The sequence below is a fragment of the Vigna unguiculata genome, chromosome 9 (genome assembly GCF_004118075.2).
Source record: "Vigna unguiculata cultivar IT97K-499-35 chromosome 9, ASM411807v1, whole genome shotgun sequence".
Classification (NCBI taxonomy): domain Eukaryota; kingdom Viridiplantae; phylum Streptophyta; class Magnoliopsida; order Fabales; family Fabaceae; genus Vigna; species Vigna unguiculata.
Window position 1 is genome coordinate 31,732,556 of NC_040287.1, and position 13,377 is coordinate 31,745,932.

Sequence of the window (13,377 nt, forward strand, 5' to 3'; positions counted from 1 at the left end):
TCCTCTTTCGTGGTTAGAGTTGTAGAATAGTGGAAGTCTTGTGAAGTTACATCATCAGCTTTGGCTGTAGCCATGAAAACCAGACAACAAAAAACTATATCGACGCCATCCTGGCCACCAGCAAAAGTAAAATCCTCGAGAAGGACGAGGATGAAAAGGAGGATGTTGTGTGATTGAATGTGTGGATGAAAATGAATTTCATTTGGAGTGAATTGAAATGGAAGAGGTTGGGTCAGAAATAACGATATAGAAACAATATTTAGAAATATATTTGTAAGAAAACATTTTGGACTGACATATCCAGATTGATTGCATCACTGGATTTGGAAATGTGTTTCGGATTGATCGATTCAAAAATCATACTTAAGTTCCAAAATGGAGAATTTAAAATGTATTAATAGATCCGGTTATGCATAAGGGATTCGTTAATCCAAAACTCGTATGATTTTCGGAATCTAATAATGCATTCCGAACACACCGATACGATATATTCCAATACACGCCAAAATATTCCGGAAGTCTTCCCACTAACCATTCAAACTCACCTTATGAAATTAGTGATGAGTGAGGAATTGGAGATGGCAGAAGCGTGAAGCCCAAGAAGGAGGGGCAGAGGAAAAAAGTGTATGTATTTTAATATATTTTAATATATTCTATTAAGGAGTAAAATGGGAATAATACATTTTATGGAGGTCCAGGAAGAAAAAATAATGGGTGCAGGAAGAAATGGCCCGAACTTTAACGTCAATAGCAGCAGGTAAAACTTGAAGGAATGCATAGCCCTCGACATTGGCGTTGTTCTGTAGTAAATGCACACAACAATCCAAGTCAATAATAAACCTTTCCCGGACAAAATGGATATTTTTTGTGTACAGAAAGCAGTTAATTAGCCACGTAATGAACTTTTTTCTAATTTGCAAACTACACTAAGATTGAGAAGTCATCAAGTATATTTCAAGAGGTAGAATTCACTGTTCTTTTGACAGGATATATACCTTTTTTGGTCATCATCACTTATCTTATATTCATCGCTTCCAATCCATTCAAAATAAAGACTAGACATCAAACATCGATCATATGCTTCAGGAACAATAATGCTTATACAGAATTGCCAAATTTACTCTACAAAAACATTAATTGACAACTTAACCACGTGAACAGATACTTGGATCTCCATAAATTATACAGTTTTAAAGCAACAAATAATGTTTAAATGTAGGCACAATTCTCAATATGTCTTTATACAAATTATAAATACTTCTCCAAAAAAAAGTTGCTCGCACTCCTAGCAAGAGCAATATCCTTCCTTCGTCATTGTGAACAGGACTGGTTGGTTCAGATCAACTCAAAGGAGTATCACTTCCTATCAGAATGGCCAGGATAGCATGCACAATGGAGTGAATCTGCAACAAATGGATCAAAAAATATACCTGTTGGAGTATTGGGTGACTAGGTATTCTGTACAAAGCGTCCCCTTATAGTCAGTTTAGTTAACAGACAGCAAACGGAAAGAATGTTTAGACCAACACGAGTTCCTCTTCTGCTGCCCCTTGTTCCTGTTTCTTAGGCACTTTTCCGTCCTGATATGGTCGCAGTACCCGCCTGATTTCTTCTGCACTAAGTGTCTCATACTCTAATAATGCATTTGCCAGAGCATGCAATGCCTTCTCATGCTGCAGAAACGTCGGAACTTACAGGGTTCAGAACTTATTCAGATGCTAGGTAGACCATAATAAATTCCATGCATGGCATAATTTTGGCCTTTGATTAATCAACACCATAGAAAGAGTCACGTACATACAAATTTATTAATTTATAAATCTCCATCCGTGTATATAGTGTTGCAAATGCATATAATGGTTTTTACCACTGTCACCTATTTTAAACCTAAGAAAAGTAGATTTTGGTTCAGACTTCAGCCTTATTAAGCTTCCAAAGGAACACTCTCATTGATTGAAAACTTAGTTTGGACACAAAGTACTATTTTATTTATTTCATTAAATAAATAACACTTTGCTGGTATTAGAACCTGTAAATTTATATTGAATATTAATATAAAGAAAATCAATACTTTTAACCAGCACAATAGATTATCTTGAAAGTGATAGAAATGACAGATTAAACACAAGCAAAAAGGGGTTGACAGACCTTCCTCAAAAGGGCTTTCACTCGATCATATGCTTCCCTAAGAAGCTTCACAACCTGCAGAACAAGAAATTCAAATCATAAACCAGATTTTATTTTTTATAAAATACTAATTCCTTAAAGAAAAAAATAACCCAAATATGACAATCTATCCAATATCTCAAGATTCAAAATGACAAAGGATATAGGTTCTATCCACTTGCCTCTGCATCAATACGGGACTGCATTTCGGAACTTGGTCTCTCCTTTATATGAATTGGCCCTATTGCATCACTCATCCCACAACTTGATACCTTGTGGAGAAACAAAAAATGAAAACAGAATTAATCCCTCATTTTAAAATAAAAAGATAGGTTCTAGTTGAGAATTCCAGTCAGAGGAAAGTTCCGAGTCCTTCTATGGTGACCTGTGACCGTTCCAAGTAGTTACAGAGAAAGAAGTATACCAGCACAGAAATTTTATATAGCTTCTGTGACAAAAAATAAACCCTATTTCCATAGATAAAGAAACTGCATTTGACCGTTAATCACAAAGCAAAAAATTACCATATATTGGGCAAGCTCAGTCGCCGTGTGAAGATCACTACTTGCCCCTGTTGTGATTTGATCCTGACCAAAGATAATTTCTTCTGCAACTCTTCCTCCCATACAAACATCAAGGCGAGCAAGTAACTGCTTCTTGCTGATTGATGTCTCGTCACCAGAGGGAAGCTGAGTGACCATTCCTAAAGCAGATCCACGAGGCATGATTGTTGCCTTGTGAATTGGTTGAGCACCCTCAGTGTTAATAGCAACAATTGCATGGCCACTCTCATGATAAGCAGTAAGCTGAAATTTTCACAAGCGATATTAAAATAGATAACTGTAAACCTACAAATGGTTAAATACTAAATATTTAATCAAATTTTAAACAAGAATTTATAAAATTTACAAATCATTACTTCAAGGGTCGATTTTGGAGTTTGGGATTAAAAACATCATGTTCAAATCAAAACAACAACAAATCTGATGATAAAAATACGGCCTTGTATTTCTATCATGCCATATTGGTATCCCTACAGAGAGAAGGGTATTGCATAAAACAAGTTGTTGAATATAGAAAAAATAGGATTTGAGATTAATTTCCCTTGTGTATAAACCACACATAGGATAATCTATTTATAATAGAGAGAGGTACAACTAAACCTAAAAATAAATAGAGTAAATAGAAGATATTGTTTGATATCGTGATTAAATATATCTAACAATATCTTAACAATATCAAACAATATCTAACACAAGCACAAGGTGATTTTAATATTACAGAATAAAGAGTAGACAGACCGAAAGATGCTTGTAACCTATGATGTAAGAATAGGTTTTGAGTCATCAATGTCAAAATATGAGTGACACTTTTAGGAAAAAAGTTACCAATATATCCAACTAACCAGCTTGTAGATAATTTCACTGCACTGCAAATGGAATGCTGAAAGATGAGTTCTTGGAATTTTTCAATTTTAAAGAAACTTTCAGGGTAATGGTTAGATTTTCGCAAACATTATAACATAATTGTGACTTATACAGGGACAAATATGTATTGCCAAATAAAACAACACAGTGCTAAACCATACATTGTTTAGGAGACACTAAGGTTAACAACGTAGTGACTTGCAACTATACATTAATCACATAGGCCACAATGGAGAATTTTAAGAGATAAACCAGATACTGTACACTTACCTTTTTTGACTCTTCGGATATGGACATTGTTTTCCGTTCGGTGCCCATAATTATTCTATCTTTGGCAAACTCCAACTGTGAAGCTGCCAATTTCTCTGCACCTTCAACAGCAGCTTTAATGGCAGCAATGTTTACAAGGTTTGCAAGATCTAGTTTAAAGGAATAGTTATGGATCACATCATGTAAATGAAAAATTTGAAACAGAAAGAAGGAGGTTCATTTCATATATGTTTAAAAATTATTCACCTGCCCCATTGAATCCTGGAGTTCCACGAGCAATTGATTTAGTATCTACATCGTCAGCCAATGGTTTATCTTGAAGGTAAAGCTCCAATATTTCTTGTCGACCACGTAAATCTGGATTTGGTACAATAATCTGGAATTGGGTTGGTTAGTTTTCCTATATTCTATAGCAAAATTACATATCATTCAGAAAATTAGTCAGATACAGTTTTTAAGTTAGGTCCAAGTGAGAGATCAATGTAATAATTTTGGAAAATGAAGGATAAATGATGTTTGTGGTCCCTATATTTTAAAACAAGTAATTTGAGTTCTCCAGTTTCTGAAACACGACGAGAGCAGTCACTCTCTACATGCTGAAGCACCTAATCGATTACCACATGGCAATTTGTATGACATGGATGCCGTGTAGAAAGTGTTGCATGTGTTATTTTAAGAGTATTTTTGAGTCCTTGTAAAATTGGTCTTGGTCCCTATATTTTAACACCAGTGGATTGAGCCCTCCAATTTCTGAAATACAGTGAAAATAGTCCCATTGATAACTGAAATGGAATGGTCGTTCTATTGACACATTTCATGCTCTAAGGATAGATAAGCGACCCCAAATACAAATGGAAGTGTCAAAACCTCGAATGCATGCTTCTTGCTTCTTGATACATTTCAATAACTAACAAAGTTTCACTACTTGGAACACCAACTAAACCTCAACAAAATTTGCTAATATTAGGGATAAGGTCTCATATTTCTTTGGTATTGACAAATTTCATGGTTAGACCGTTTTTCATTCAACCTTCAAAACACCTCAAAGATACCTTAAGAAGACACTCGGTACCCAAGTCAAGTTTAAGATTCTTCACTATTTAACAATGTCGAAGGATAACACACCTTTTTAACCTTCTTGAAGGATAACACGCCTTTTTAACCTTCTTGAGATGCTTTTTCCCGTAACTCTATGACCTAATAGAAAAAACTCTACCTATATTTACCTTGTTGTAATTAACAATGTGCAAAAGTGAGCATTGCCATTGAAATCTAGATATTGGTAAAGTTTCATGACTTTGTTTACTTAGAGCTCCAAATATTTGATCTTAATTGGGTACTAAAGGGTGTCAAGGAGCATGCGTTAGAAGTGTAAACATTTGATTTGGGTTCACTCATTTGTTGAGTAGGCCATGTGTCATTAGAGAAACATCCTAACGTAGTTAGTAATAGGGATTAGTCTCGTATTTTAGAAATTGGAGAACTCAAACTCTTGATTTTAAAAATAGGGAGCAAGACCAATTTTATAGACCAAAAAACACCATTTATCCAAAAATTAAATAATTTTATATTTATGCAACAAAAAACACCAACCTTTAAGACTGGTACAAGGTCGATGGACAAATTTTGTTTATTGTCTGGGAACATGTCGATTTATACATTCTTTGTGAAAGAATAAGTAATAAAGAGTAGAAATAAAGATGCACAAGAATATAATATCCTCCGAAGTACACCAGGTCACTAGGTCAGGTAGTGCTTTAATTTTGTCTGCTTCCAAAGTATCAACCAAAAAAGCCTGAGATATTTTTATGTAAAATGAAACCTAAAAATTCTAGATTTAGTAGATATGATGATAAGATCACTTAATCCAAAACAGAGAAAACAACATATTATTATCCTATAGAATTATAGCACCAAACAAATAATAAACATACTATATATCACCAGATAAAAATAGGTTCATGCGGCCCCTATACAGCAGATTAGCATTCTTTTATTAAAGAACGAAGTCTATTATCCTTCGGAAATGTTCTTGTTTTGCAGGTTTGTTATGTGAGCCAAATGCCAAAGTTTTCAACAGATAAGTCTTTTTCTTCCGCATTTTTCTTGCTACCTTATTCATTTCTGCCATAATTTTTCTGAGACTTTTCTTCAATGGGTTAACAAAGGGACTGGAGAACTTTTCTTACGTAAGCTTATTTTCTACTGTTCTAGAAGGATTTCTTATTCTCCATTTTCTCTTTATAAATTATTTTATTAAGGGGAAAAAACAATACGACTTACATGTCGATCAAATCTACCAGGTCTCGTTAAAGCCGGATCAAGAATATCAGGCAGGTTTGTTGCAGCAATTACTATTATTCCCTACAAGATAAAGATGTTAATAAATTAGGAAAAAATAGAGAGAAACTAATTAAACACTCACAAATGTTTAAAACTTCAAATATACTTCATTCTGCTCAAAACCATCCATTTCAACAAGTAGTTGATGCAATGTCTTCTTTGTATGACCCTCCCATTGTTTCCTAGTTGAACCAACAGCATCTATTTCATCAATGAAAATGATACAAGGAGCCTACATTAAGGATGGAGCGTAAAGAATGTTCCAAATTAGAAACAAATAAGGAAATTGTGTAAAGAAGTAATTTAGCAAAACCAGAATAGCAGACAGCTAAGAGTCTATTAACCAAAGGCAACAAACCTTCTTTTTTGCTGCTTGAAATAAGGATCTTACACGTCGAGCACCAACTCCAACGTACCTGAAGTGGAAAGGTGATACAAAATTTGAGCATCCCTAACACAGCATAAATTACCTTAATGTAACTGTTAGCAATCGATTGGGCCAAATTCAACTTCAAAAACTAGCTCAAAACCTCATTAAATGCATTCCATCATGCCCAAGATAAGACATCCGCAGGTGGTTGAATATCAAGTCTAAATGGGTTTTGATAAAAACCAACGCACCCCAGCCAAAAGGCAACTAGATGGGGGATGGGAGGGAGGGGGCATTTTCCAAGTCAATTAAGGAGTATGTGGTCCACATTTGTTAATGTGAGGCTTCTTAACCAAAGACAACCTATCAATTTCACAACTTACAACTGCCAAGACAAAACTAAATTTTGCATTTTGCCAAGCGATCACATGGAAAAGCTGTAAACTTCAATTTATCACGAAAGAGCGTCAAACCAAATAGATGTTCTCAATCTAACCAAAGTTGGCTACCGAAAACCTAATTTATGTTGTAGTGTATCCATATAATGAAGAACTAGTAGATTTTCTCTCTTTCTACAATAAAGAAGAACTAGTAGGAATCAATTTATGAAGTATCTATATTAAATTCAAGCAAAATGGATCATTATATCATGTTTCAAAATTTAAGACAATATATAATGCATTCCAAAGACACAAATTTAAGCTATCGAAAACAAAGACTTACATCTCCTCAAATTCTGATCCTGCACGATAGAAAAACGGAACACCAGCTTCTCCAGCAATAGCCTTCAAGGTCCCATATAAAGCAAACACTATCAGATCACAATACATTATCAATATCAATAGATTAATTCAAGAGGCAGATTATAACAAAGTAGTATTGCTTTTTCAATTGTATTTCCGAACCCTGAAGAATGATAGAGAAAATGTCAAGTGGCTGCGCTCTTCAGGCAGAAAAAAAAATAAAAAAAAAAGACCGCGTTCTTTCAAAAAGAAAAACTGAGTGTAAACTTACAGAAGTGAAACGCATTTATTAATGGGCCTACACATACCATCATGAAAGAAAAAGACATAAGCATAGAGACTTGTATATCGAGACTTTTCAAGAAATTTGGTACTGTACAGGTATGAGAAGGAAAATGGGAGCAAAAGTTGCTTTAGGCAAAATAAAAAATTGGATGATAATTTAATCAAAAACCAATCAGGTAGACAAAATAAACAGCTGCATGGAGGACAAACAAGGAAACAAAACAAAAATAGTTATTAATAATGATTGCATTCCCAAACAATTCACATGGGCAAAGAAAATAAACTTTACACTTACTGCTTAGAAGAACAAATTCTGGAAAGGATAATGGAGTAACAATGTCAATGCTATCAAATTGAAAGATGAGAACCAAAGCCTAGATTGTACATATGTACTTCCCGAAGCTTCATGTAAGAACGTAAAAGTGGAAATTCATAAAGCATGCAAGAGGCCAATAGGCTCAAGTTCTAAAATAAAGAACGTCATAAAATTTGTAAAACAAGTGTCTTAAGGTATGCAGATGATAAACAAGCTGACCTTGGCTAGAAGAGTTTTTCCAGTTCCAGGAGGTCCTGTTAAGAGAATCCCCTGAGAAAAGAAGTGTTTTCGGCTTACTTGATGAAAAAGAAACAAATAATTTCCAATGCACACTAAAAAGGAAAAACACATATTGTTGGACAAAGTAGATTTATCAGTATATCATGAAATGAAAACCAATAAAAAAAATCCATATCATTGTGATGACCAAAAGCTAGCAGTTTGTCACTGTAAAATGTAAACCAAAAAACAAATTGCATTTGGAAATAGTATAAACGTGTTATCATGTCATAAATTGGGAAGGAAACCTAGTCCTACAAGAAATGAGAAGCCAATTATATTTGAAAGTGAGGTCAGAAATATAACCAAGTGCAGTCAAGCAAAAAATTCAACAAATATGCAACTACTTCAGACCTTTGGCAACTTTCCTCCAAGGCGAGTAAATTTAGCTGGATTTTTCAGGTACTCCACAACTTCCTCAAGTTCTTGTTTAGCATCGTCACAACCTTTCACATCTTTGAATGTTTTGAAATTCTGCAGGAGGAAAAAAAAAGCTTATACAAGGTTGTTTGACACAATTTCTGATTTGTTGGCAACTTTGCACTCTCTCTCTCTCTCTATAATCTGCAAGAGAAACTGTTACCCCTAATCCCGGGAACTAATTCAGCTACTGAGAAAAAGACACATTCAGATATGGAGAGTAACTGAATAATTATAACATCCTTATCAACAAAAACAGCTCTCAGGAGTCAGAATGGCTTTGGGAGTAAGGAAAATGCTAATATTTAGAAGTTTTCTTTATAAGCCACAATAATAACAAAAATAAAAGAAAAAACCAGTGTACAGGAACAGAAACTAAAGTAAGAGGGATGCCAGACTGACTCCTCAAGAAGCTAATAACATGGAGTTCACTAACATTAAAGTGCCAAGATCAGTAGGGGGTGACTCCTGTAGATTGAGTGAAGAAACTCTGCAATTGCCTGATTCATAGAATCAGATCAGATGTACTTCAGAACAATGAAATATCATTTCTTGAATTATTGATAGACTAAGGATTGTTTTATTTTGATTAGAAAAAGACTGTGCATATATTTTATTATTCTTAATCAATTAACCAATTTCATTAATTCCCTTCTCATCCAAAATTCAATGACGATAGCACATTCATCAAATTTTCAAGAAATGCAAAAGGAACTATTAAAATGTTAACCTTTTCTGGCATCACTTCCTTATTTAGTTCCTTTGGGGCATATGTAGTACTTGAGCCAACACTTGAAGTTCCAATCCCACCCAAGCTTACTATAAATTTTTGAAGTGCAACCATACCCATAACCCTGAAAGACACATTTATATGACAATAAATGAAACTTTCAGGTATTATATAGAGAAGAGAACGAGAGTGGGAACTCGACGCTCATACCAGACTAGTCCCATAACAACAATAAACAAAATAGTTGACAAAACATCTTGTACAAAGCGTGACTTTTGTGATACTTTGGGGTCGACCTAAAGAAGGAAACAGATTCGTGAGATTCCAAAAACAAACAAACAAACACAGAATTTGGAGTTAAAATGCTAATCACTAAAAGCCATCAATCAAAAAGAACATTTTTTTTTGCAATAATTGTTACCACAACAACATGTAATGGCTGCCTCTCAGATGTTCCAGGGCTAAGAATAGGCTCATCCGATTTACCTGATGCTCGCTGTTTCAACTCTTGCAACTGAAAAAAAAAATGGTATCAGTTGCAGCATGATACATCCAACAGATGTAAATTATGAAATAAAAGATGTTAAAAGAAACTGTATGAAGGTGAAAACGCAGTTTATCAAGACAAAAGGAGTAGACGCAGAACACGGAATTTGTGATAAAAAAAAAAAAAAAAGAGTGCCATGCAGAAAATAAAAATAAATGAGTATAAAAAATAAAAACAGTGGAGAAGAACCTGCTTTTAGGCTCATTAATTCTACATATCGAAGAGAAAATGCAAATAAAATCATTTAGCCAGAAATATATATGGGAGAAAAAGTGCTTTAAAAGTGATTTAAGAATTATCCAAAACCACCGGTGTCAGTTTTAGATTACGGGAATCTACGACAGTTATAGTCAGAGGACAGGAACATATAATTAATCAACGACAAAATTTTCTAGCACATCGATGGCTCAAGACGCCTAGTAGACCCTTCTGCAAACGAAAATCGGATCAACACAGACCAAATAGCATTAAAAAAAATGAATTAGACAAAGTGACTACCAGGGTAGGAAGCCTGGAAGGTTTCCCATATTCCTCATTTGGAAGATATTCAGCAATAGCATTAGTAGCCACAAGAGCTCGAAGATACTCTACAACTCCTCTACTATCTACAGCACCCTCCCTTCCTTCAAAGTGCTTGATGACAGACTCGGGACTGGCAAAAATACATAAATAACAGAAGAACTTTGACGCAAACAGAAATCATCCAAACTGAAAACAAAAATATTCCACTCGCTAACCACATTATTCAACCATGCTATATATAGCCCTATTTTCAATTTTTCTTACCAAATTGGCGTTTGTTTTAAATTTTCTTCTTCTGTATTTTCTAAAAGGACAAAATTTATGCAGTTGTTTAGGTGAGTTGAGATTATCCATTGACAGAATTTTATATAATTTATTATAACTTGTAACGCCAATCTATGTTACACATATTTTGATCAGAACAGCATCTCAACTTCATCACTGTGCAATGCGATTCAATCCAAACCTGTGCTTATTAAGCTCAACAAGTAGAGTGGTTTGTTTGGCGACATCATTGGGATTCGCCTCGGCGTCAATAATTAACCTAGCCAAACGACGCTCCTGTTGCCAAAGCGGCAGCCAGTTCATGAACTGGGCGAAAGCCTTTTTGGAGCTCTCTCTCGCTCCCTCGAAGAGCGCCGCAATCGGCGACCTCTCCTCCTCTTTCGCACTCCCGCTCTGTTCCGCTCCGATTGAAGGATCGGATCCCTCGCCTTCGACGACAGTCGTCGAATTCTGAGCGGTTTCATTTGGAGGAAAAACAGAATCGGCGGCGGAGGGATTGGGTTGGGAAGCGACTTTGAGAGAGAGGGAAAAGGGAAGGCGCGGGAGAAATTGTGGCGGAGAGAGTTTGCATGGAGAGAGGGAGGTGAGAGAATGAGGGAACTTGCAGAGAAGAGAATGGTGGTGTTGACTGTGTGAGGCAAATGGGAGGGAAGTTCTGCAGAGAATGAGAAGCGAAGCTTGAAGTGTGGCCATAATAAGAATATAAGGGTAAGGTGCGGGTTGTTTCTTCCTCTTCTTCTTCTTCCTCCTCCTCTTGCAAATGTGAGAGAGAAGAGGAATGGATTGTGTGAAGTTCAGAGCAAGGGCGTAGAGTACCTTATCTGTTGTTGATTGGAATTGGTGCCGCCATCCGACAACGACTTCCGATTTTAAACATTATCAAGCTTTTTTATTATGGATAATGCCCAATCATCTATGGTGTTTTGCGTCTTCTCCTTTTCGCACTAAACTTGCTTTGCTTCTCACCAATATGTAAAATAAGACTTTTATTAAAAGATTGTTCAAGAATTTTCGATATGCATACACTAACAATAATAAAAATAATATTTTAAAACCCATATTTAAGTTTTTTTCTTTAATATAATTATATATAACTAAATCATTAACCACCTCATCTTTGTTTATTTACATGTTTGCCCATCATACAATGGGTTTTTCTATATTTATTGTTGTTCACAAAATTTATCAAAAACATTTGTATATTCTTTTCCATTGTCAAACATCATTATTTGCAACCTCCGATTACTTTGATTTTTCATACATGTTCTATATTTTTCAAAAAATACATGGAGACTTCATTCTTGGATTTAAAAATAATAAAACCAACAATATATGTTATAATCATATATAAGAATAATATAATAATAATAATAATAATAATTATTACTATTATTATTATTGTTATTATTATTAAAGACAATACTCTCTAAAGTCCATTCAACATTTGCTCAACATTTGTATGAACTAGTTTAAACTTTTGAAATGATTTCCAAGTAATTTGAGCAAGTTATCCACTCTACCAATTTGTCTTCAATCATTGAGTTTGAGACACCTTTGGCCAAAATGTGTTTCTACATATATAATGGTTATATAAGATAAAAATATCCTAGTCTTTTTTTATATAGATCAACATTGGTAATTGTGCTTAAAAAAACTACTTGCTCTTCCTTTACTAGATTTAGATCATATCTTTAAGATCTAATTTTTTCATTGAACACACTTTTGTCTTTTGCATCTTTGATCAAACACTAGTTATCTTCAAATATGACTAGAAGCTTCTTTCCACAAGTTGTTCAATACTGAGCAAATTTTGGTCGATGATAGGCATATATAAACATTAGAGGTATACTTCAAACTTGTCAAACTTGCAATAGAAATGGTCCATTTCCTTTTAATTGAGATGAAATCATCATTTTTTTAATTTTTACTTTAAAAGTGATGGCTTTGTGAAACACTCTAAATAGCATTCTATTGTTAATCATATGGTTTGTGAAACTGGTACGTATTAACCATGAGTCACTAGAAGTGTTGGTTGCAGCAAAACATCTTGCCTCTTCTAATTTATTGACTTGCAAATTCGCTTCACATGTCCCAAATCACCATATTTTCTTCATTTGTTAAAAATTGTAAAATTGCCATCGTGTTTTCTTTACAACATTGATTTTTTAACTTATTTGAGATATGTCGTGGAAGTCTTTTTTGCAATAGTGATTTGTCTTTTTACAATATGAACAAGGGAAAAAGTTCTCACCTTGTTGATTGTTGGAGTCTTTTCTCATTTGTTATAGACTTTATTGTTTCTCTTATTTTTGCTCTCCAAGCCTCTCCAAAAATATTCCACTTATGTATGGTTCCAAGGATTAGTCTCTCATTCACTTCGTGTGGTGCTATCCTCCTCCAAAATGGTCATAACTCATTCTACAAAATAAAAAACCAAACAAGAGGGCCAACTCAACTCAAGTCAAGTCAACACAAACTAAACCCTCATAAAAGAGAGAAGATTTAGAAGCTCCCCTTTTAAACATGTTTATTCTCCCTAAACACATGTCTCCATCCTTGGTAGGGGTTAGAGGTTCATCACGAGTTAAGTTTAGGGAAAGGGTAGAATGAGAAACTCATGCAAATGCTAAGTTTCTCCTTATGCTAATAGGAAAGTTAACATAAAGATATCAAA

The 13,377-nt window shown here is 34.5% G+C and overlaps 1 protein-coding gene across 1 annotated transcript; it reads right to left on the minus strand.

The window, feature by feature from the left end:
• Positions 1-1,056: 1,056 nt before the first annotated feature.
• LOC114163121 (ATP-dependent zinc metalloprotease FTSH 11, chloroplastic/mitochondrial-like) lies at positions 1,057-11,574 on the minus strand. The gene is made up of 17 exons (XM_028047219.1): positions 10,885-11,574; positions 10,395-10,548; positions 9,771-9,863; positions 9,560-9,645; positions 9,350-9,473; positions 8,554-8,673; positions 8,140-8,190; positions 7,300-7,361; positions 6,565-6,622; positions 6,313-6,438; positions 6,147-6,227; positions 4,110-4,239; positions 3,864-4,012; positions 2,691-2,972; positions 2,349-2,438; positions 2,149-2,202; positions 1,057-1,673 (listed from the first exon to the last, which is right to left on the minus strand). Exons 1-17 carry the CDS (start codon positions 11,394-11,396, stop codon positions 1,518-1,520), a joined length of 2,328 nt encoding a protein of 775 aa, XP_027903020.1. The 5' UTR covers positions 11,397-11,574; the 3' UTR covers positions 1,057-1,517.
• Positions 11,575-13,377: the final 1,803 nt, after the last annotated feature.

Bases quoted from the DNA above. Each gene is read 5' to 3' on its own strand.
- LOC114163121 (XM_028047219.1), bottom strand. From the start codon at position 11,396: ATGGCCACACTTCAAGCTTCGCTTCTCATTCTCTGCAGAACTTCCCTC. The intron at 9,646-9,770 runs GTAACAATTATT...TTCCTTCTTTAG, and splicing joins AGCCATTACATGTTGTTGTG to GTCGACCCCAAAGTATCACA. The intron at 4,013-4,109 runs GTGAATAATTTT...CCTTTAAACTAG, and splicing joins TCCAGGATTCAATGGGGCAG to ATCTTGCAAACCTTGTAAAC.